The sequence below is a fragment of the Gavialis gangeticus genome, unplaced genomic scaffold (genome assembly GCF_001723915.1).
Source record: "Gavialis gangeticus isolate Ggan-Ray unplaced genomic scaffold, GavGan_comp1, whole genome shotgun sequence".
Taxonomy (NCBI): Eukaryota; Metazoa; Chordata; order Crocodylia; family Gavialidae; genus Gavialis; species Gavialis gangeticus.
In genome coordinates this window covers 8108021-8132769 of record NW_017729030.1, presented here as the reverse complement: position 1 = coordinate 8132769, position 24749 = coordinate 8108021, and the positions used below count along the sequence as shown (strand labels likewise).

At 42.2% G+C, this 24749-nt stretch overlaps 2 protein-coding genes across 4 annotated transcripts in view; one reads left to right on the top strand and one right to left on the bottom strand.

The window, feature by feature from the left end:
• LRP2BP (LRP2 binding protein) overlaps positions 1-12312 on the top strand; it is a 27583-nt gene extending 15271 nt beyond the window's left edge. Inside the window, exons 4-8 of one of the 2 annotated variants that reach the window (XM_019521918.1) lie at positions 906-1048; positions 1153-1258; positions 2496-2719; positions 8001-8166; positions 10752-12312. In XM_019521918.1, the coding sequence (XP_019377463.1) occupies positions 906-1048; positions 1153-1258; positions 2496-2719; positions 8001-8166; positions 10752-10817 (705 nt within the window). In that variant the 3' untranslated portion in view covers positions 10818-12312. The remainder of the gene's footprint in view (positions 1-905; positions 1049-1152; positions 1259-2495; positions 2720-8000; positions 8167-10751) is intronic. The other variant, XM_019521919.1, reaches the window with a different exon arrangement.
• Positions 12313-12808: 496 nt separating this feature from the next.
• SNX25 (sorting nexin 25) overlaps positions 12809-24749 on the bottom strand; it is a 167974-nt gene continuing 156033 nt past the window's right edge. For both annotated transcript variants that reach the window (XM_019521916.1, XM_019521917.1), the window contains 4 exons: positions 21137-21203; positions 19242-19423; positions 14924-15024; positions 12809-13628 (listed from right to left, as the gene is read on the bottom strand). In XM_019521916.1, coding sequence (XP_019377461.1) covers positions 13554-13628; positions 14924-15024; positions 19242-19423; positions 21137-21203 — 425 coding nt within the window. In that variant the 3' untranslated portion in view covers positions 12809-13553. The remainder of the gene's footprint in view (positions 13629-14923; positions 15025-19241; positions 19424-21136; positions 21204-24749) is intronic.

Here is a 24749-nt window from a genome sequence, read left to right as displayed (position 1 = left end):
TCCCTCACCGCGGGGGCCTTGATCTGCTCCTCCCACGCCCCTCCCCTCCCCTCCCCTCCTCCACTTCCACCACAACAGACTTACCAGTTGCATGCAGTTCTCCAAGCTGCCGGGCTGTGCTCCTCGCCACCTACGTGCTGCACAGTGGCTGCATGCATGCACAGGCCATTTATTGGCCATATTATCGGCCATAGGAGGTCAAGTTCTGATACAAACAGTTTTCCTGATATTGGTGCTGATCCGATTATTGGACCGATGTATCGGTACACTTCTAATAGCAGTAGCTGAGAAACAATTTGTGAGCTGCACGGTACAGTAGCATTAATTTGAAATCATCATCCTTCACTAAGCGCAATAAACTAGATCATTGTTTTTGAACATGTGGTCCATGGACCCCCTGAGGATCTGCAGACTACGTCTAAGGGGTCCACAAAAGAAGAGTTATCAATCAAAAGCATGTGAATGCCCACATTTGCAATTCAGAGGGGTCCGTAACCTCCACTCAAAATTTCCAAAGAGGTTTGTATCTCCATTCCAATTTTTTTAGGGGTTCACAAATGAAAGAGAATTGAAAGCCACTGAAATAGAACAAGGAGTTATAGTATTTATTATCCTTATAAAACTGACATCCCACTCAGAATAATTTATTAGACAAATAGGTCAACATTCTCACAAAAATTGTGCATAAATTAAAACTTTACTTTTTAAGAAGGGTAAGTGTCTGAAAACGTGAGAGAATTAGAGTCAGAGCATCTTAATTGACTGCATCCAGGCTTCTTTCCGTTTAGGTTTTTTTTTTTTTTTAATCTATAAGGTCTTTGAGTATTGTACAGGTAACTTAATAGACCTGCACACTTTCAGTTTTGTCCTTTTTTATCTCTGAAAGTATTAAAATCTTTTAAAAGGAAAAGGGAGTGGAATATATGGAGAAAATCATCAACTCTACCTCCCCCAAAGCAAGGCACTTAAAATATGCTGCTGCATACAATCTTGGTAGAGCATATTTTGAAGGATATGGTGTTAAGCATTCAGCAGAAGAGGCAGAAAGGTAACCTTATTTAATTTTTCCTATGATTTATATGAGACACTGAATGGTGATATCATTTATTGCACCTGCCTTCTTTCCCTTTCACCCTTATTTTTTTTCTGTAGACTTTGGCTTATTGCTGCAGACCATGGGAATCCAAAAGCAAGTGTAAAGGCTCAGAGTACCCTTGGAATGCTTTATTCTACAACAAACCCAAAAGATCTGAAAAAGGTAATGCCTCCCCCCCACACCTGGCCAAATGCTGGATCCAGGGCATATGGCACCTGTTGTGGTTGCTCTGGGATACATGTCGCACACGGCACCTGTCCTAGCCAACCCAGGATGGGGCCACGTGATGGGGAGAGTGCCCATCTGCGTGTCCTGGAACATCTGGGGGCAGGGAGCACTGCATGTGGCACATATCCTAGGCCAGGAGCAGGCAGTTATTTCTGGTGGAGGGCCACTTACCCAGTTTTGGCAAGCTGTTGAGGACCACATGGGTAGCCCTGCCCCCTGGTCACCATCTTGGGACCAATGTCCCAATGTCTTGGGACCAATGTCCCAGGGCCAGCAACAATGGGGCCCAGAGCAGGGCACAGGCTGGCAGGGGTCTGTGGAGCCGGGATGGGCTGCACCAGCAGGGAGGGGGGAGCTGGCTCGGCTCCATAGAGCCCCTGCTGGCCGGGACCCTGTACCCCTCCTACCCTGCTCTAGGCACTGCTGGCACTGGCCCTGGGACACCGGTGCGGGCCCTGTGCTCCCGTGCCCACTCTCCCAGTGCCCCCCAGGCCCACGGTACAGGTGGGGGGCAGCGCACAGCCCCAACCCCGTTTGCCAGCAGGGAAGGAGCTGGTGTGGACTATGGGGAAAAGCAGCTCCCACCTACCCCGTGGCTGGCACTCCCTGCTGCAGCCTGCTCAGGACAGCCCTGCACAGGCTGCAAGCAGCTGCAGCAGGGAGCGCTGGCCACAGGGCAGGCGAGGAGCCGCTTTTCCCTGAGCTCTGCACCAGCTCATTCCCACCCCGCCCCAAGCTTCCCATGCTGGGGCAGCCATGTAGTTCTAGGCCAGACGCATATGGCACCTGTTGTGCGCCTGGGTGGGCCTTGCCGTTGCAGGAGCCTGCCAAGGATTCCCTTGGGTCCTACTGCACCTGGTTTCTGTCATTTTTGACAGGAACCAAGGACAGATAAAAACATTTCGAAAATTAAAATTTAAGTGCCCTGTGGGCCAGATAGAATGGTCTCGCGGGCCACATCCAGCCTGTGGGCTGTATTTTGCCCACTCCTGTCCTAGGCCCTGTATGTGGGGCCGGTGCACCATGCGATGTGTGCAAGTCCACTCTGGCCTGTTTGACACCCATGTGCAAAGTACAGCTGGTGAACGCATAGTTATCCCCAAAAATTACTTCAGTAGTGCAAAATATTCATTCAGCTACATTAAAAATAACTTTGTGGCACTTCTTGTAGGCATTTTTCTGGCATTCAGAAGCTTGTGGCAATGGAAGTCTGGAGTCACAGGGTGCACTTGGCGTTATGTATCTTCATGGACAAGGCATACATCAAAATTCAAAGGCTGCTTTGGAGTGCCTGAAGGAAGCAGCAGAACGTGGCAATGTCTATGCTCAAGGCCATCTTGTTGAATATTACTACAAAAGAAAAATGTATGCTACAGCTGCCACATCAGCCAAAAGGTGAACTTAATTTCAGTTAACAATTTTTAATACTTGTCAGTCTTGCCTACTAGAGACATATAAGATATTAATTGATAACTGCCAGACTTGATCTATAGAAAGTAAACAAAAAAGCTGAAACAAAATTAAGAACCAATAATTATGAAGACTTCAGTCATTTAACTCTATTCTGTTCTTTCTGACCACTTGAAGCAAAAATAATCACAGGGGGAAAAAAAATGAAGAATGGAATATCAAAAGTAATTTTGGATGTTAATAAGCATCTTCCATGTCACCAAGTTAACTACATTGTGGTTGGGAGGGAAGCCAAACTCTATGGCACGTCTGGCACAGGGTATGTTGTTAATTTTGCAGGCTGCAGTGTTAAAAATATCCAGTCTGTATCACCTCCATTTTACATGTCTTGCCTGTGTGCTTGCAGAACTCCATATGGTAGGTGAGCAGAACAATGAAGCAGAGAAAGAAAGAATTGACTAAATTACAAAACAGCTCTAAATCATTTGTAAATATAATTCAGGTTTATGCAACTCACACATAAATATATTCCTGGAAATAACTCCATATATGAAAAGGGATCATAGGAAAGCAGGACTGGGAGGGACTTCGTGAAGTCATCTAGTCCAGCCTCCTGTTCCTGGCAGGCTTATCCCTGACTAAAGCATTTCAGCCAAGTGTCTGTATCCCTGCTTTAGAAAATTTCCATGGATGGAGTCCATAGCTTCTCTCTGTAACCTGTTTCACCTTCATAGTCTGAAAGTTCTTCCTACTAAATTTCCCCTGATGCAGTTAGAGGCCTTTGCTTCTTGTCCTGTTCTCTAGGGCCACAGAGAAAAGCCCATCTCCATGCTCTCTATAATCACCCTTTAGGTATTTAAAGACTGTTATCAAATCCCCCCATAGTCTTCTCTTCTCAAATAAATAACCATAGTTCTTTAAGCCTTTGCTTATAAGTTTTGCTTCCCAGGCCTCTACTTATTTTTGTTGCTTTCCGCTGGACTCTTTCTGATCTATCCACATCCTTCTTAAAGTGCGGGGCCCAAAACTGGACACACTATTCCAGGTGAGGTCTCGCCAGTGCTAAATAAGGCAGAAGAGTCACTTCCCTTGATTTGCATGTGATAATCCTCTTAGTACAATCCAGTATGTTCTTGGCCTTTTTCTGCAACACAAGCTGTTTGCTCATGTTCAGCTTATACTCTACTGTAGTCTCCAGTACTCTGTAGTACTGTAACCTAGCAAGTCACTCCCTAGTTTGTATTTGTGCATACACTTATTCCTTCCCAAATGGAGGACTTTGCATTTATCCTTGTTGAATTTCATACAATCAGTTGCAGACCATTTTTGCAGCCTATCCAGGTTATTCCAGATCCTAACCCAAGAAGGTTCAAACACTCCAGAGTGTTTGAACCTCCACCCAACTTGATGTCATTTGCTAAGCCTGCACTCAAGTTCCCCCATCCAAATCATTAATGAAGATTTTGAACAAAAATTATGATAAATAGATGACAAATAAAACAACCACCTCTCTTTTCTCCCACTTTCAGCTTCATATGGAATTTTCTTTTGGGTTGAAGCATTTGAAGAATCATATTTTTCTGGTTTCTATTCAGAAGAGACAAGCAACTTTCCACTTGCAATTTCCAATCAGCCATTTTCAAGTGGCTCCATTCTGTCAGATCTGTCAGATACACCAGGCAGCCATCTGTTTACCCATCAACAAAGTATGATCACCACTTTCACATTAGGGTTATTTTTTCTAAGGAAATAGAAAGAACCACCACTGGCTTTTTATTCTTCCTCTGGCAGGTTCCTCTAGGAGAAGCTTTCCGTTTCTTTCTTGGCCTACAGAGCTGTTACACCTTTTCACTCTCTTTACTTGCATCTTTTTTTGTAAGCAGCATCATGCTATCCCTTCCACTTTCCCCAATAATAGGCAGTTTTAGAGTTTGCATGGAGCCCAGCACTTTACAACCTGGCATTTGTAAGACTAAATGATGTTATGTGATAGTACACCATTATGTTGAAGTAAATTCCAGTTCTCTCCATTCAAGAAAATTAACTAGGTTTCTCTATAAAAACCTGACAACATACAAGTAAATCATATGACAAACTACTATGGCTTAGGATCAGTAATGCTTTCTAACTGAGCCCAGGGCTGAGGTGACTGACTGCTGGTTTGTTTACACAGTTAGTGAAAACTAGAATGAGACACTGGACAGGAGAAAATTAAGTTGGTCCCAGTTCTGCAGAAGCTGGGTAACCAGGTGTAAACCATGAAATGTGTGTGCTGGTAAAGCCAACTAAAGATTCTACCTGATCTTTCAGTTTCTGAAGACAAAAAAAGAAAAAAAAAATAGGTAAAATGACCTTGTATACAAGCTGTATACAAAGCTCCTCATCCTTCAGGTGTTAATATGCTTCTTCTGCACTGTGTATAAAGAATCATTAACAATATATAACTTTGAAGGAAACACTGCTGCTGAGGATGATTACCTAAGTGTGTCGGAGATTATCAAAAAAATTGGAGCTCAGATTCATTTCTGACCATCCCAGAACTGAGATGTTTAGTCAGACGAATTTCCACATTTGGACCTAAAAATAATGCTTCTTGCTTCAGGCTGGACTTCTGTTTTTTCCCCTCATAGAGCACTAGCCATTCACAGTATGAATCAAGCAGCCGTATCAACTTGGGTTACTGTCCTCTAAATGCTCTGGTATGACAAATTATTCTGACAAATAAGAGTGTCCCTTGTCAATAGTAGTCACATTTGCACCAAGCAGCAGCAAAACTATCACAGTTAGAAGCGACAATTTCTACAGTCAACTGTACTGTCAATGTGCTTAAAGCAGCCCCATCATATTGATATCGTAGTTGTCCTTGGGCCTGAAGTCTGTCCACAGCTCAAACAACTGTCATATCAAACAACAGTATCTTTTTGCTCACATTGCTGTGCCTTTCTACCTACCTATATGCCACTTTGCAGCACTTCTTACATGAAGACCTGCTACTTTTCAGCTCCCAACATAGCACGGACAAATTGCCTGCAAATCTGGAGCATTTATTTAAGAAATATGCCAAATTACTTCCTTGCATTCTTGCATGTCACCAAAATAGGAGCACACTTGTATTTTCAATCGTATTTGTGGCCATGACATGGTGAGGTGGCCTACTAATGGTCAGAACTAGGCCGTTTGAAATTTGAGTTGGACACTTTGTAGCCTTGAGTCATGGAAAACATGGTTAATAATTATGTCTTGCTTTTTTATGTAATTTAACCCTATCACCATGGTACCTTCTTCAGCAAGATACTCTTAGTGACCTTGGGAATTGGACTCGATAACCTATAGAGGTCTCTGCCACACCTATTTCTTTATAATTCTATGACTTACATAATATTTTACTTGCTTATGATGATTTAAAGCATCTTTCTCTTTATTAGTTTCATCCACATCCTATTATGCTTTGAAAAAGAAGGCAAAATATGTGCTTTTGTTTCTCTTTTCAGGAGATGTTAAGTATAAAGAGGCATGGAACAAATTGTTGTTACTTCATCTGAGTTTTAATCAGTCACCACTTTTTTGGACTGTGCTATTGGTATTTTCTAAAGATGGTGGTATTAGGGTGGAAAAGCATTACCATTGACACATGTAAGTGATTTAGTTAGCCAGCACTAACATGCAGAGCTATGCTCCAGACAATCAAATTTATCAACAAGTGTTCTTTGACTATGCCTTAAGCTATGTGCACTTAATTGTGAAACCAGTTTCTCTGGTTTAAAGACACAATTGATATCTAATTCAGTGAAGGAAAAACATGGAATTCTCGATAGCAGATAAAAAGTGGTTTTGCATTTTCTCATTTCAATCTATTCACTTCATGCATTTGATGCATATTACAGCATATTACAGATAGCTGGTTCACTCTTGGTAATGTTCAGCTGCACTTCCAGACTTACAGTTTGACATCACTGTCATACCCTGGGTAAGATGATGTTCATGCTCCTTCCTAGGCCCCTCAAAAGGGGTGTTACCCGTAACTGCAATCCTGAAATTGAAGAGGTAGCAGGCAAATATGCATACAATGAAGGAAGAAAAGAGTTGTGTTCAATGTGTTACTATTCAAAAAACCTTCATCAGCATCAGAGCTTTAAAAATACAGTAACCAAAAAATGATTTAAATACATAGAGGTATTGTGGGCCATGGTATTCAGAAAGCTTGTATCAGAAGTTTGAGATTTCAAAAAACTATATTTTTTAAAAAGTTCAAATTATTATGGTCCCTTTAAAATGCACTAGCAAACCATGCATAACTGAACTTCAGTAAACACTGCCAGTATTCCTTGGAGAAGCCCATAGAGTGCTCTTTAGCCTGGAAAAGTGCAGGCTCAGGGGTGATCTGATGGCCACCTATAAGTTTATCAGGGGTGACCACCAGTATCTGGGGGAACGTTTGTTCACCAGAGCGCCCCAAGGGATGATGAGGTAAATGGTTATAAACTGCTGCAAGACTTTTTCAGGCTGGACGTAAGGAAGAATTTCTTCACTGTCTGAGCCCCCAAGATCTGGAACAGCCTGCCATCGGAGGTGGTTCAAGCACCTACATTGAACACCTTCAGGAGTAAATTGGATGATTATCTTGCTGGCATCCTGTGACCCCAGCTGACTTCCTGCCCTTCAGGTGGGGGGCTGGACTCAATCTTCCAAGGTCCCTTCCAGCCCTAATGTCTATGGAATCTGTGAAATGGCCACAAGTCCTCTACATAAAATTTTCAGATATTCCCCCCTAGACTTTCAAATAATTGGGGTTTAATAATAACTTGTTATGGACTTAAAACTCTTACAAAAATGAAAAGCATTGCTGTTCATTCAAATATCTGAATTTCAATAAACTAACAGCATTTGAATGGAAATGTATGATAAGCATGGAAAAAAATGCTGTCTTGCAGTTAGCACAATTATGGTGAAAGTGACCCAAAGTAATTGGATATTTGTTCAATATTTAAGTATTCTGATCATGTTTTTAAATAATTATAAAATTTATCATAATAGAATATCTTTGTTCAGTATGCTGAAGTCTGTGGGTAAATTTCACCCTATTCTGGTTTCCAGTATTGTCACAGGAAAGGATGCAAGTCCACAGCACTGTCCACAGAGTACCCAACTAGTGACGTTGATCAATGCATGTACTTTGTGTCAACACATCCTTTACTGTTCATATAGCTGATTTCTATGGATGTACGAAATACCCACCTTTAACCTTATGTTATAATTTCCATAACAGGGTTGCAGAAAACGATAACATCGATCTGTTAGCAAAGATAACAGATTGCCTTCCTGTATACATAGCCAAAGGCGTTGCTATGGCTACTTTCTACTTTGCTAGATGTCTCCAGTATGGCCTAGGCATGCAACAAGATCAAGCTGCAGCTAAAAAATATTATTCTAGGGTAAGCTTGGGAGGCCCTACAAACTTATTTCTAGAGCATAAGATCATCTGAGTGAAACCTCACATTTGAATTCTTAAGAACCTGCTGTGTTGGTTACATTAAGGGCTCCAACAATATTTATGAAAATATTCTGTGTTCTAAAAAAAAAAAAAACCCAGACTCAATGAAAACCCTCTCTAAACTACTATAAACAGTATCTCAAGTTCCTGCTTACTAGGGCTGTGCAAAGCTTCAGTCGCTGATTTGATTCAACAGAGATTTGGCCTGATTCAGTGGCTGAATCTCCAAATCAGGAGACCCTTTAATGTATCTGAATCAAATCGGAACCCTCCAAATCAATTCAGAGAGATCCAACGATTTGGACAAACAGCTTTAAACATTTTTTTCCACATACCTCAAGGTACCAGGCGGCTTGTGAATGCTGAGATGCTGTGGTGGATGGAGGGTCCCACAGGAGCGCAGGGGGTCCCCAGTGCACTCGGCAGCAGACCCAGAAGTGGACTAGAAGTACTTCCAGTCCACTTCTGGGTCCACCGGGGAGCACACGGGGGGTACCCCCCCGTCCTCCCCTGGCCCGGTGACTCCTAGGTCTAAGGGGGCAACCCAGGGTCCCCCCACGGCTGATCACTGAACCGGAAGGGTGTGGGGGGTCCCTAGCACTCTCGGCAGGGACCCAGAAGTGGACCAGTAGTACTTCTGGTCCACTTCCAGGTTCACTGCCAAGTGCATGGGGGGCCCCCCATGCTCCTGTGGGACCCTCCATCCACCCCAGCATCACAGCATTCACAAACCGCGCCTGGTACCTCGAGATATGTAGAAAAAACATTTAAAGCTGTGTCTATGGCCAAATCACAGATTCTCCGAATCAACATTGAATCTTCAGATTCGGATTCGGCCGAATCGAATCAGGACAGTGATCTGAATCAGTGGTGATGTATAGGGGCTGTATGGGGGTGTACATGCCAGTGTACCCCCTCACAGGCTGCGCTCCCCACTTAAGCGATGGGCAGAAGGGGCAGGCAGGAGTGCCGGCGCCCACCCTATGAGCGCCAGCTGAGGAGTGGGAGCACCGGATGTAGCGCTGCCACTTCCAGGAGTGCTGCGGCCATTTCCCAGTCAGTGAGTTTTGCTGTGGGGGGCGGACTCCCCCCCAGTCGCTGACTGGCCACTGTGGGGGCATGTACCCACCCTGACTACGGTGGCACCAGTCGCCCATGATCCAAATCAACAAATCAAATCACTGTCCCCAATCTGGGCCAAGTCCAAATCCAATACAGCCCAATTTGCACACCCCTACTGCTAACCCACTTACGTAATTTGTTTTGATAAACAAGTAAAGTCTTATTGTAATCACTACAGCAAAGGTGTATGATTTAAGATTGGGTTGATAAACTTGCATGACAAATTTGTAAAATGATTAAAATAATATTTCTCCCTGATTTCTTTTGAAATAATCCTGGCTTGGTTTTTTTCATTTGTTTTCTGTGGAATACCACTGACAGAAACTCAGCTCTTGGGACAGAGTTTAGTCAAAGGCTCCTGTAAAGGAATGATCATAGTTCCTAGATAAAAACTGCTTTTCTTTAAAGAGTGAAAAGCACTGTCATTAAAAAAAATCCCAAAGAAAAGCTGATTTTCTAAAACTTTTGAAGTCAAAAGTGGTAGACATTAGTTTTAAAGCAGCGCCATCCATTGCTCAAAGACATCGGTGGAGTTTCCACAAACACCCATTATTTCCTCACCTACTTTAGAATAACTACTCATAGCAAAACATATTTCAGACCCTTTGCAAATTCGGTATGTGTGCTCCCCTCTGAGATTGCCAACAACAAGCGTGCCAAATGAAAAGGTGCATTTTGGAGGTGAGCACCTATTCCCTAGATGCAGAACTATCACCTTGTTTGACACTAAAGAGCTATCAGAAAAATACAACTCTGTCATTGCTGGCCTGCAGTATATTTGAGTCAGTGACGTAGAAGTGAAAAGGCTTGGTTTCCCATTGCCAGTCCTCTTGTCCCAAAGAACAGTGATCAAGAGTATCTATTTATTTTTTACTCTGTTTAGAAAGTAATTTTGTCATTTAATTGAACAATTGGCCAGAAATAAAGGGAAAATGTATAAATCCTAATTTGCACACTTCAGATGATATCTGCCTAACAGGAACAGATTATATAATGATACTGAATTTGGTCCATGTGGTTTTATAAGGAGATATTAGAAGACAGGGATCCAAGAACAGATTCTACAGCTGATGGAAACTGATCCCACTTTTTAAAGTCACCTGTAAACAGATTTGGTTTCTTGATTTAGGTGCCAGGACACGCCATACTTACAAGTGATTGAGGGGAATCAGCTTTTGTCCAGTCTACATCTTGAGTGTGCTGATTTCACAGAGCAAAGCAGCTGAAATTTTCTTAGGTAGAATTAGAAGAAGGGATTTATCTTTTATTGAGTTGGTTTTAATATTTTAGGAAGTTGATCATCTCAGACAAATAATGTTTATAGTGTAGATTAGTCAATGTACTGTACAAACTCATTTCATGATTTGGCTTTAAAATAAAACTCCCTTTTCTTTGTTTTCAAAGGCATGCCTTCTGGATCCTGATACAGTTTCTGACCTTGAATTGGCAGCTAATCATGGAAAAATTTAAAATATTTCATTTTTAAGCAAATTCCAATCCAGTTGCTTCCAATGTTGTGTAAAATTTCAGGTAGTAAGCCATCTTCAGTCTTCAGCAGCCGGTGGATAATCAACTGTTTCTTTGTTTCTTACCCATCTGAAATCATGATAATTGTGCACAGTGTTTGGTGCTTAGAACGAAGTACATTTTGCTGACGTTGATTTGTTTTTCAACAGCTCTAACTTAGCTTAGTTGAGGAAAATTATTCTTTTATTTCATTGTAAGAAAGTTTACTATATGCTCTAGATATTTTGCTGACACAGCTTGCCAGCGTTTCCTAAATTAAAACTGCTGTGCATAGTCCTCAAGGCCAACTACAGTCAACTTAGAGTAACTGTAAATGGCAGGTTCATTTACTTACAAATTCTAAAAATGCAGCATCAGCAAAATCTTGAACTGTCTGAATACTTGCACTTAAATAAAAGGTCCCCTTTTCTCATAGTCTGTTCACAAGCCATAATCATATTTTTAAATCCAGTATTGACTAGTAATCAATAATTGAAGATGCATGCTTTCCTTTCCACTCATCTTTTTGCTAGGTACTTTACCACATCTAGGCCTTCAGTTTCTCCTGGGAGAGTCACTGCTTTCTACTTAGAAGCCACGAGTAGTGTTCAGATATTCAGGATTTCTGTTCCAGAGCAAAAATGGCTGCTTCCAGAGAAGAAATTACCCTGAAACAACCAGAATGAAGTGGCTCCCAAGAGATTTTCTCCTGAGAGAGCAAACTTCTGCAAATGTATCTTCTGAGAGAAGCTGCAGCAGTCTTCCAGCATCCCAGTGTGCTTTGCTCCCAGCCTCCCCTACAGGTCCAGAGATACAGTGTGTTACATGGCTTGGACTCTACTGCTCCAGTTGAGCAGGGAGCCCCTTCATAACCCCCTCATTGCATTGCAGGAAGACAGCCTGCAAGGCAGTCTGGCTCAGCCAATCAGGGCTGTCCTGTGCACAGCTCTCTGTCACCAGACAGATTGGGCTGCCTGCAGAGCATGCTCAGATGCGTACACACAGGCTCCTTGCCTGCACCGTGGCTTGGCATTCGAGCATCTGGTCATAGGTCTCTGGGTAAGTTTTTTGTGAGGAATACAAACCTGGGAGAATTTTCCCAGATCATTTGAACATATGCATGCGGTCTGTGCCTCTGAAATGCAGCCAAACTTCCTAGCAGATTACAGTTAGGTGGTAGCTGTACAGGGTTGGGAACTGGCATGCGTGGCAGATGCTTTGCTTACAGTTTAAATCATGGTAGCCTTTGGTAACGGAAAATCCAATTTATAGAAATTAATTATAGAAAAAAAACCCCTCTATGCTAGTGTACAGATTCCTGCACCATAATTCCTTAATTCTTATCCATGCTGCAAGTTCAGTTTTTCTTACTGACATATCATCAAGCTCTTGGCCCAAGAGAGAATAGGTTGAATACATAGCTAAGGAGCAGAATTATACTCAGTCTCCTAGCATGAGATACTTTTTCCCCCTCTGTGTCTTCAGATACTATCAACCAACAAGTCTCATTGATTTCTACAGCAAAAAAACTTTTTGAACAATTTTGTTGCAACTTTTCATCTCTAAAAGAATTCAACTAGCCTTTTAGGACTGTGCTGTCAAATGAGAAATTCAAGGCTGTAGTGTAAAGGAATTCTTGCTGTGATAAATAAAAAAATTATGTTGTCTATAGATCTTGTCTACAGAACCTAAGTATTGCCAAACTGAAGTGAAGTGGTTTTTCAGGGAGCAAAACTGTATTGGTTTAGTTTAAAAGAAAAAATAAATGTCACCTACCAACTTTTGATGGCATTTAATTATTCATATGTTTACTGACACCATAATTTCACTTTCTTACAAAAATGAAAAAGTGCTATGTAAAGATGCATTTGTTTCCCTTCCTTTGTATGAAATCAGAGACAGATTTAAAGGTTACTTGAAAGGGGGACATTCAAGTGAAGCAGCCCTGAGTGATATCAGAGTGCAGTTAAAGTGGTTTAATTGAGTATCAAATAAACAAGGAAATGAGCAATTTATAATCACCAATCTCTGAGCAAACCAAATGCATTAGAGTGATGCCCCAATTTGTTATGCGTGCTAGACACAGACTTCAGTGCAATGTAAATATTCCTTGTAAGACTAGTCAATGTCCTGTCTCTTCACTAGCTACTAGTACAGCCTAACATCACGTACTGCAATCCCATTTCATTATTTATTGCTTACAAATGCTTTAAACTATGGGAAATCTTTGGTAAAAATAAAATAGATAAAATTTTCACAATAACTTTACATACAGTATTGCACAACAAGGCTCTTCAATGCACAAAAATAAAGGAATGTTCAAATCCTCAATGAGGAAATTAACTGTACAACATTCATTGGTTTACCACTAATTAAGCAAAACTTTTTTCATAAATGTTTAAAATATTTCCTAGATTTGTATAGCTTATGTTAACATTTACATTTCAATCTGTATTTTAAACAAAAAAGTAATCAAATATAACAATTTAAATAAAAACTGGCAACTATACAGCATTGTTTTTCTACCCTACTACAGCATCAGATCTTTTCAAATCTGTTTACTTCACATAAACCTAGAGAAAAAAACCCTAAAAATAATCAATAGTCCTCAGTTGGTCCTCTGGAAAAGAGGAAAATAAGTTTCATGTCTATTATTACACATAGACATTTATTTTGTGGTCCACTTGTGCAGATTCAAACCTAGGCCACTTTAAGCTGCTCTAAGTGATCTTTTAGCTCAGGACACAGTTCGTTTAGCAGCAGTTCCAGCAGGACCTGAAGAGAAGTAAAAAATATATATACATTCAAATGAATACAGACAACAAATGAGAATTTTTGCTTCTTTTGTGAGGTACTCAGAGCATCACAGATAATAAGATCTACCTACATTCAGTTATTCCATTCTTTAGTCCACTACAATTAATTTCTGTGTGCCAGGGAATCCCCTTTAGTTTTGATATTCCTCAAACTGATTCCTCAAAACTAGGACATTAAAAATATCAGGTTATGATCATCTAGAGCAGGGGTGGCCAACCTATGCTACACATGCCACAAGTAGCACAGGCACCCTCCATGTGTGGTGCACAGCAGGTGCACAGAAGGAGTGGACAGGCACACTGTGGCAAATGGGGCAGGGAACTCAGGTCAGGAAGCAGAACAGCAGATCAGGCAGGGGAAGGGGATTGGAGTGGCACTCAGGGAGGGTACAGGACTAATCTGTGGCATGCCTATCAGAAAGGTTGGCCTCTACAAATTGAGGAAAGGAATGGTCAGAGAGTGCTGGGATCAGGTACCAAATCACCAGGTAATGTATTTCAGTGCAATTCTGTTGAAACCAAAGTGACATCACTTAACACCACCAGATAACCTGGTCTGCTGTATTTAAAAGTGCCATCTCAAACAAGAAAGTAGCATTATGTTGGATTTCTGTTTCAAGAGGAAGTTTATTAAAACACCTTTTCAATGTGTAAAATTAGGAAGTCAAAATGACATGATAAATAAAGAATTTCACAGCTTCCCTTTAATGGGAGAAAAATGGCATCTGGCCCATGGAGCCAAGTTATCTGGCCTGCAAAACCAGGGGGGGGGGGTGGTCCAGGGGGATGTAACCCATGTGGTGGCTGGGTGGTGGGGTAAAAGGACTGTGGCACTGCAGGAATGGGAAGCAGCAACTGGCAGCAGTACGAGCTAGGTTAAAAGTGGCCTGCACTTGGAGCTAAGCTCTATTAAAGCAGCCCTGCTACAAAATGTTACCAACCCCTGTTCTAAAGCAGTCGTTTCCAAATACACCTACACACAAGTAAGCTTACACAAGTTGCAAGCCTCACCTGTATGTCAGGCTGTGGCTCCAAACACTAGCATGAACAACTGATTTTCTGGCAAGCTCACAATCCCCACTCAATCTCATGACCAACTTGGCGGTCCTCCCTAGTTTGGGAATCAACACTAAGCCTGCAAGAAAATGGCTTGTTTGTAGGTGTAAATCTGAGCACACCTGGTTCTAATCCTGAGCACATTAAGATTCAGAGATTAGAATGATAACTGTTACAGGTAATTTTCCATTCACTTACATACAGTAGATGCTTGTTGGCCTTTGTTTCTTGCAATGCATTGAACACTTTGATTACACCATGACGTGCATTTTGTTGTCCAACCAGGTTCAGCAGAGCATCTGAAACAAATGTTCCTTCAGCTTACTCTTAAATGTCAGTAAAACTCTGCCTGAACATTACTAAATGGCAAATACAGTAGCTATACCACGTGACATGATACATAGTTAATAATATGCACTGGGCCTTCATTCAAGAAAATATTTAAAATGCATGACTAACAGATACATCAGCAATCACTTAATGAGACTACTCATATGATTAAAGATAGGATGTGCATGATTAATCACTCAATCCTATAAAACTCATCAGGCTAGCGTGGCTTATGCCAGTTTCTGTAGCAAGCATATGTGGATGACATTCAAGTCTGGCCACTTCTGACTAGATACCCATTTACAGATGGGTCAAATGGGCATGCCCTTTAGTGCAAGTCCAGAGCAGGACTAAAACTTATATCTCCAAAGCTATAAAGAGATGCCTTAGACACACTGCCACCATGCCCCAAGTGGAGATGGATTCCTAAAAAAAAAAATTAAAATGGATTTACTGTCTGCCTTGTCTCTCAAAATTAAAACACTTCCATATTCCACAAACACACAGAAAAACAATGAATTTCTAAATGAATAATTTAGTTTAAATCAAATAGGAAAATAACTTTAATAAATGCCAATCTGACCATGAAATTCAACCTATTTGGTTTACCTTTATAAAAAAGGTGTGTTTTAAGACAATTTCTAGTTTTTATTGAATAATTATGCTAGACTTTAAATAAATCTAAAGCTATTATAATGTGCTTTATAATTTATATGCCAAGTATTTGCTATGCACATCTTGTGCTGTATGTTTGTCTGTTGAAAAATAATACAGATTAAACCCATTAAAAGAAAAAAAAAAAAACACTCAACAGCATGTATAACAAATCTTTGGGAAGCAACCAAATAGATCACTGAAGCCTACTCTATCTCAGAGATAGGGAGATTAGGAAACAGGGTATTCAAATCACATTTGGATAAAAATTGAAGTTTAAGGCTGACCATTAAAAGGTTTTCTGTAAAATTCCAGATTCAATGAAGGACTTAAGTCAGGGGTGGGCAATTATGGTTGGAGGGCCACTTAAGGAGTTTTGGTGAACTGTTGAGGGCCGGGGGGGTGGAAAGGGGGAGAAAAAAATGCCATTTGATCCTATCCAGCCCATGGGCTGCTGCCAGGAGCCTGAGGAAGGAGGGCTGAGACCTGCACTGTTCTGCCGCAGCCAGGGCCAGGCCAGAGAGCATGCAGACTCCTCCACCCTGCACCCCTTACCCACATCCATTACCCCCAGCTTCTGGTTGGTGCTGTGCAGTCCTGACACCATCGTTGCTGGCATCTGGGCCCGCGCAGGACACTTAGTAGTTGTCCTACCTACTGCAACGAGTTGCGGCCACTGCCACACTGAGAAGGTCAGGGCAGCTGCCCTGAGTCAAGCTCCCACTATGGCCAGCATGGACTAGTGATGCCAGTGGCTCATCACGGCAGGTGGGTGGGCAGGAAGGACAGCTACTTCGCACACTGCATCGCGTCATTCCATGCAGGCCCAGCTGCTGGGCCAGGTGGGGGTTGTGGAAATGGATGTGCGTGCAGGCACTGGAGGAGTCTGTGCACTGCATGGCCTGGTCCAGTCCCAGCTGTAGCAGAATGAAGTGGCACAGCCTTCCCTCCTCAGACTACTGGAGGTGGCCAGTGAGCTAGATAGGTTCAATTGGTGGGTTAGAATACAGTCTGTGGGCCATATTTCACCCGCCCCTGACTTAAGTGCAAGTTGGGGACTACACCTATTTTTGAAGATTATTACATTTGTCTATACCACAATTTTGTGCAGGGCTTCAAGATGATGGTAGGAGGAGCAATATAAAACCTCCCCAGAGAGTTGATTTAGTTTTATACAAACTCCATAGCATGCTTGTTTTACAAGCTCCAGTCAAAAGAATCATCAGCCATTTGTGCCTAGTACAAAAGTAGAAGAGTTCACCTGAAGCATATTGATTATTCTGAGTTATATATTTAAGTAAAGAATCCCATATTTTGGGTTTCTCAATAAAACAATATTAAGCTAAAATTATAGCGTGGGATTAATTTTAAATAACGTAATTACACACAAAAAATTATGTTAAAAGTATATTACAATTGCAAAGCCAAGCTCTCAGAATTTAGGAAATGCCAGCAATAAAATTACCTGTTCCCAAACTGTTAAAGTTTGGCAAAGTTATAAGCAACTAACAGCAGAGTCTCTTAATGGGAAGTGTCCAGGAACTTTAAAAATCTGCAGGGCTGTAAACTGTGCCCATAATAAGGATTTAACCCCTACACAGACATATTGAAAACGTTAAGAATATTCCAGAACAGGTGTTTCCTAATGACCCCTGGAAATCAGAGTACTGGTTTTTCCGATAGCCAAATGACACCTGTGCGCCTCAAATGGACTGAGTAGCACAGTGTTGAAATGGAGGATTTGGGCAGGCTCCAAACCTTTAGAAACACATTTGGCATTTTGAACAACAAGGATACTTGACATTGATAGAATTTCTCCAACTATATCAACCTCTGAGGAGCACCATGCTTGGAATCATGTGCCAAGCCATTTTGACTCAGGGCAATTAACAGCAGTTGAAACAAAACCAGGATCATATGGCTAAACTAAAGTGCTGAGACCAAGTCTCCATTAGGGAGCTAGCGGAAGCTGCAGGGTGTTCAGCGCTTCTGAAAATCAGATCACTTATTTTGATGACTCAGTATGGAATCCTTAGTTTAACTTCAGATATTCAAGTTTGAAGGTGATGACTTACAGTGTTTCTCCTTTCGCTGAATGAAGACAAATCTGTACGAAAAGGCGAGTGTATTAACCTGCCAAGGAAGAGCCTATTCAATGGTTAAAATACGGGTATGAGTGTTAGGATACTTCAGTTACTCTTGTTCTCAATCTCTAAACTGCAGTATTCTACCATGGAAAGGTGATCAAAAACACTAGGGCAAAAGGAAGAAGTCCACACAGGTGCACAGGCAATTGTGTGTGCAACCCAGTATCAGGACATGATTAGAGTTTTTAAATTTTAATTTTTTTAATCCTTATTATTTTTCCTACCTTATTCTAAAATGCTTACTTACTTACTTACAAAGGTCACATGTCTCAATAGGGAATGGTGGGAACAGTCACTAAGTTTTTACTGGATATTGTGACCCAAGGGAAAACTTTAAGCTAGCCCCAATATTATTTGAAGCTCAAGAAGGCTGGTCCTATGGGTAGAAGGCAATCAGATGAAGTTCAACAGGAATAAGTGCCAGGTCCTTCATCTGGATAGGAAGAACCTTCACCATAACTATACGAAGCGTAGTAGCCCACTGGCTGGTACTGCACCTGAAAGGGACCTTGGGGTGAAAAGGATGAATACGAGTCAGTGTGATGAAATTGCAAACCGGGCAAACAGAACTCTGGTGTCCATCAGCCGATGTGTTGCCAGCAGATCCAGAGAGGTGCTCCCCCCACTCTATTCGGCACTGGGGAGGCCACAACTGGGGTACTGTGTCCAGTTCTGGGCACTGCACTTCAAGAAGGATGTGGATAAGCTTGAAAGGCTATGGAGAAAGGCCACCCGCATGATCAAGCGCCTGAGGGATAGGCCCTATGAAGAGAGACTCCAGGAACTGGGTCTGTTCAGTGTGAGTGAGAGAAGACTGAGAGGCTACTTGATAGCTGCCTACAAGTATGTCAGGAGTAAACACCAAGTTCTAGGGGAGCAGCTCTTCAGAAAGGCACCCCTCAGGAGGATGCGGTCCAACGGGCACAAGCTAGTTGAGGAAAAATTTAGGCTAGACACAAGGAAAAACTTCTTTTCCGTAAGAGTAACTAGAATCTGGAACACACTCCCAGCAGAGGTGGTACAGCCACCATCCCTGGAGGTGTTCAAGAGGAGGTTGGACAAGCACCTCATGCAGTTCATTTGAGCCCAATCACCTCCTGCCCATGGCAGGCGACTGGACTCTATGAACTTACAGGTCGCTTCTGGTCCTTCTATTCTATGATTCTAAGAAAAAACCCAGCCAGGTCCCACTGATTTTGCTTCTGTTAGACCAGGGCACAGAAGTCCCCTCAGCACAGAGCAGTGCTGCATGACACCATCCGGAGACACAAGGGAGGAAGGGTGGTACCACAGTTGTAACAGGTTGCAACCTTAGAAGGCAGGCAAAACCAGAAAAAACTGAGCTGCACCTTTATTTTTCATGTATCTGACTGTGATATTCTTACCTGGAATGTTTTCAAGTAGTTTTTGCTGTGCTCTCAGTTTGGTCTCCTGGCTTTGCTCGTCGCTTCTGGATCTTGTTGGAGGTGCCAGTTTTCCATTTGGCCAGAAAGCATCTCGGAACACACCGATGTAGTAAACAAGCATTGGCTCGCTGAAAATCCAATTTACTGTGTCACGTATTTGTCTTCAAAAAGAAACGTAAAAAGAGAAGAGGTCATACCTTGGCATTTCAACTCTTAGGCAGCACAAGCCTTTTCACCCTGGATTGTCTCTTGAGATGGAAGCAATGACCCTCCATCTGTATGACAGCATACACCTGTACCAGTTTATTAAACTAGGGTTTCAGATGATTTGACCAGGATCCAAACAAACAAGCTATGTGCACTCTAACCAGAAATAGGGCTTAAATTGCTTCAGTGTGTAACTGCGATACTGGGAGTGGCAAAAATTTGACTTCCAACAAAAGGTAAGGAATATGCACATTAAAAGCAGTAGCAGCACAAAGGCTTAGTTAGGAAAAGGAGGAGAGTGAAGTGCTATATTGCAACCAGATACCATGGGCTTACGGAAAATACAGTAGCGCACAGGCAGTTCAGCAAGCTCTGCTGTGTCGGGGATAACTGTTGGGTATAGGTGATGAAAAGGCTTGCTGCTCAAACAGGGAAGAATTTGCTGAGAAAGTGGAAGCTAACTTGGGTGACAGTAACTACAAATGATAGAGTTCAAGCTCCTAACAGAAGGAAGGTGAAATCGTCATCTGTGATTTGTAATTTTACAGCTAAAGCAACAGAAAGATTCTCCAAAAGCCTTGTACATGGTCAGGGAGGATTTCTCCAGTGTAGCAAATATGGAAAGTCATTTTCCAAAGACCACCTGGAAAGTCCTGGCCCAGGAAGTAAACCAGAGACAGAACGAGCACACCAAACTGAGGAGATTCCAGGCACAGCTGTGGTTCATAGGGCAATTCAGGAAAACTGCTGTAACTAAGAGAGGCTCCCAATACTGATCTCAATAATGACAGGGACCATGAACAGCCCAGAACTAAATGGGTCCTTTAGCTCCTTCTGCCCCAGGCAGCACTTTCGAGGGACACAACATGGAAACTTATCCTTCTTGTATTCCTCCTTGGGGGCAGGGAAGGAGGAAGAGGAAGAAACACGGAAATGGTGCTGGCTGACCACAGGCATAAAGTCAGTAGAGGAGACAGAAGTAACAGATTTTGCCAAGTCAGAAGTGTTTGAATTATGATTCATGGTGTACATGCTGATGTTATGTCAGGAGTTAGCTGGCAATCTGGTGCTGACTCTCCCTCTTGTTACCCATTTCTAAAATTCAGGTCACCTGAAGAAGAATACCCTGCATTCAAAAGCTTGTTTAAAATTATCCCAAGCAATTGGTCCAATAAAAGATATCACCCAGAAAAATCCCTGCCTCTCACATATTTCCTGAACTAATATAGCTACATTGCTCCACCACCGCCATGATTTTACACCAAAATTCTTCTCTGACAGTCGCACTCTTACAACAGGCATTTGCCCCTGGCAGAAGACCTCCATTACTCAATACCTTTTGACCAAGGACAATTTTTTCAAAATATTGTTCATGACAAGATTTCTTGGATTTTATCCAGCTCTCAATACACCACACAGGCCTCTTTCCCTGTGAAATAAGCCTGACATTAGGACTGTGTTATAACTTATACATGCAGAAGGGATAACTGACTGAATTTCTGTGCTTGCTTCTCCCCCGATTAACATCCGAATAAAATGAAACTGCAGAAAGATAACAATGGCTAGGTCACAACTACGTAAAGGGATTGCTAGTAACCCTTTTGTTATAACTTATTTATTCATGGAGCATTGATTCTAGGATCAGAACTAAAGCAATAGCTACTTACTTGTTGATAGTTCTTCCAAAAGTGACTTGTACTAGTGCAATTAATGTCTTTCTGACCCACTTGAACACTAGAACAATGAAAGAAAAGAAAATAAAGGCTAAACATTCAGCAACTTGATCAGTCTGACAGTCATTACTCAAGAACACACTATAAAATATGTTGATCTAGGATTAGCTGTATTCATTTTATACCTTTAAAATTTTACATATACCATCCTCTTGTTTCTTTTGATTTTTTTTTATCCTACCTTTCCTGCTATGCTCTCATTTCTGGGATACATTAGTAGTTCCTTCACATTTCTAAAAGACTAAAGGGGTGTGGGTTGTAGCCATGTTGGTTTAAGGACAGAGGCAGACAAGGTTCTTTGGGTAAATCTGATATCTTTTATTAGACCACCTCAAATAGTTGGAAAAATTCTTCTTAGCAAACCCGAAAGCCAAGAGGATTTTTTCCAATCACTAAGAATTGCTAAGGAGAATTTTTTCAGCTATTTGAGTTGGTTTAATAAAAGATATGAGATTTACCCAAAGAACCACATCTGCCTAAAAAACTAAAGGTCATTGCACAATCAGCAGGTTTCCAAGAAATAATATTCACATTTGGCATGGGATACCTGTTCTCACGTTAGACGCTTCTAATAGTGACATTTTCACTTAAATTCAAGTTTTGTCCTAAGCCCTGTATTAAGAGCTGTTGTGGTCATTCATATTTGGCAGTTATTTAAACTTGTACAGCTGGTTGCCCAAAGCTAATGAAATCAGGAGTTATTTTGTGGGATTAATTCTACAGTCACTTTTATAAAAGTTAAAATGAATTTCAGAAGGCATGAGCACACGAACAATAACAGCATGTCTGTTATTCTGTGGTAACTATTGGCTCTTGCCCAGCAGTACATACAAGCTGCTAGCCTTATGCATTTTTGTCCCTTTTCGTTGTTTGTGTGCCCATATCCTAACATGGTGGTCTGGAAAAGCACCAACTACTTGTCCCGCAGGAGATGCGTGCCCTTGCATGTGCATGCCTGTTGGAACGTTCCCCTTAGAGCTAAGTTTAGGAGTTTCTTGTGTTCAAAAGCTACACTGGCCAGGGAATAGGAGAGAAACATCACCCTGTTCAAGTTTGCTGATGACACTAAGATGTGGGGGGAAGTAGGCACAATTGAGGGGAGCAACAGGCTACAGTTAGACCTAGATAGGTTACAAGGATGGGCGGAGGAGAACAGGATGGGGTTTAACACGGACAAGTGTAAGGTGATGCACCTGGGGAGGAACAATCGGCACCATACATACAGGCTGGGGAACTCCCCTCTTGTCAGCACGGAGGTGGAAAAGGATCTGGGAGTCATTATTGACTCCAAGATGAACATGAGTCAGCAATGTGGGGAGGCGGCTAGGAAGGCCAACTGCACCTTGTCGTGCATCCACAGATGCATCTCGAGCAGGTCCAAGGAGGTGATCCTCCCCCTCTATGCGGCACTGGTCAGGCCGCAGCTGGAGTACTGCGTCCAGTTCTGGGCGCCGCACTTCAAGAGGGATGTGGACAGCATCGAGAGGGTCCAGAGGAGGGCCACTCGTATGATCAAGGGACAGCAGGGTAGGTCCTATGAGGAAAGGTTGCGGGACCTGAACCTGTTCAGCCTTCAAAAGAGAAGGCTGAGGGGGGATCTTGTGGCCTGTTATAAACTGGTTAGGGGGGATCAGCAGGTGCTGGGGGAGTCCCTGTTCCCCCGAGCGCCGCAAGGAGTGACCAGGAACAATGGTCACAAGCTGACGGAGGGAAGGTTTAAGTTGGACATCAGGATGCGCTACTTCACGGTTAGGGCGGCTAGAGTCTGGAACCAGCTTCCAAGTGAGGTGGTGCAGGCTCCCACCCTGGGGGTTTTTAAGAGGAGGTTGGATGACCACTTTACTGGGGTCATTTGACCCCAGTGCTCTTCCTGCCATGGCAGGGGGTCGGACTAGATGATCTGCTCAGGTCCCTTCCGACCCTTGAAACTATGAAATTCAATCCAGATGGTCCGCCTTTTGTCCAAGGCATGAAAATGGAAAGGTTCAGTAATTGCTTTTAACTACCATATTTATTTGTTTAAGATGAAGATTTCTCCCCCCACTGCCATTTAACATAGGTGGAAAAGGGCCCTCATCTTAGAATTGTGTATGAGGGTACGGGGGGCAGGTGCCTGCTCTTGGAATACAGCCCCTACCCAGAGTCTGGTCATAGATGCAGCTAATGCCTGTCCTGGCCAACTCCTGCTGCCTCTGTATCCTGCCATCTCCCTCCTGCAGCCTCTTCCACCCATCTCCCTCTCCTCCGCGCAACCTCTGCTCCCCCACCTCCTCACCCTTGCTCTGTGATGGCAGGTTCCATGCAAGCTGCAGCCTGGGGCACTAAGCACACCCCCAGCCTGACCTATAGCAGTGGCACGCAGCCTGCATGGCTTCTATGGGGGCTGGGCTGGGGCTGCACTCTGTGTCCCAGGCTAGAATAGGGATGGAACCGGCAGTGTGGAGCAGAGGCTGGGCAGGGGAGCAAGGAAGCAGGCAGGCTGGGGGCAGAGGGCAAGCTGCTTGACCTCTCCACACCACCAGCCTCTGCCCTAGGGGTGGGAGAGATGAATTAAAGATGACCCTCCTCCAATAATTAGATTCTATACATGGAACATTATGACATTTATAAATATTCCATGTATAGAATCTAATTATTGGGAGCCACCTCAAATTCAGGGTAGTCCTAGATTTGAGTAAATATGGTACTTGCATCACATTTCTCAACCCTGCCACTTTTTCCTCAAGGGACTGCTAGTGAAAGTTCATAAATACAGATATAATGCAAGGATCACCAAAATATTATTGGTAACAAGCTACATAAAAAAGCCAAGGACATGTTTGAAAATAACAAAAAGAAAACATGTTAAATTGGAATCCCTATTTCCAGTTTTCTATGTATTGTAACAGAATGTGTCATACTAAAACAAAAAACAGGAGGAAAAGAGAGTAAGTATTCTGGAACAATATGATGCTTAGTGAATGTCTATGTGGCCAGCATCAAAACCACTGTGTCTTAATGACAAATTTTATTTTATTTTTTTTTTGACAGAAAGATATCATCTGATTTTCCAATGCATTTTCTCTCCACAACTTACAGCTACCTCAGGACTTTTGCCAAAGGTATATAAACAATTCTTTTTAAGCTATTTTCCGTTTTTTATCTCTTCATTTATAGGCAATTATCTAAATGGTTAATTTTTGCTTCATATTGGAGAAGCATTTTTTCCCTTTAAGAAAATGTAAAAGGCTTACATTTCTAAGTCCAGTACTATAACCTAAGTCTTCCTTGTTCTCCAAAACCAGAGAACATGACTTACGGCATTCTGCTATTCCGGACACATTTGCAAACAAGAAAAAAAAGGCAGTTTCTCAGTTTAGAATGGGATGAAAGATCTTGGTACCAAATAGGATAATAATTTTATCTTTATATTGCCTTGTATATCATGTACTTCTGCTATTTATAATAGGCCTCAAAGCCATGTTGTTCTGACACTGGTATGTTCACTGATAACACATTTACATGTCTTTTCCTTATAATTTATTCAATTGAAAAATGCAGCACATAA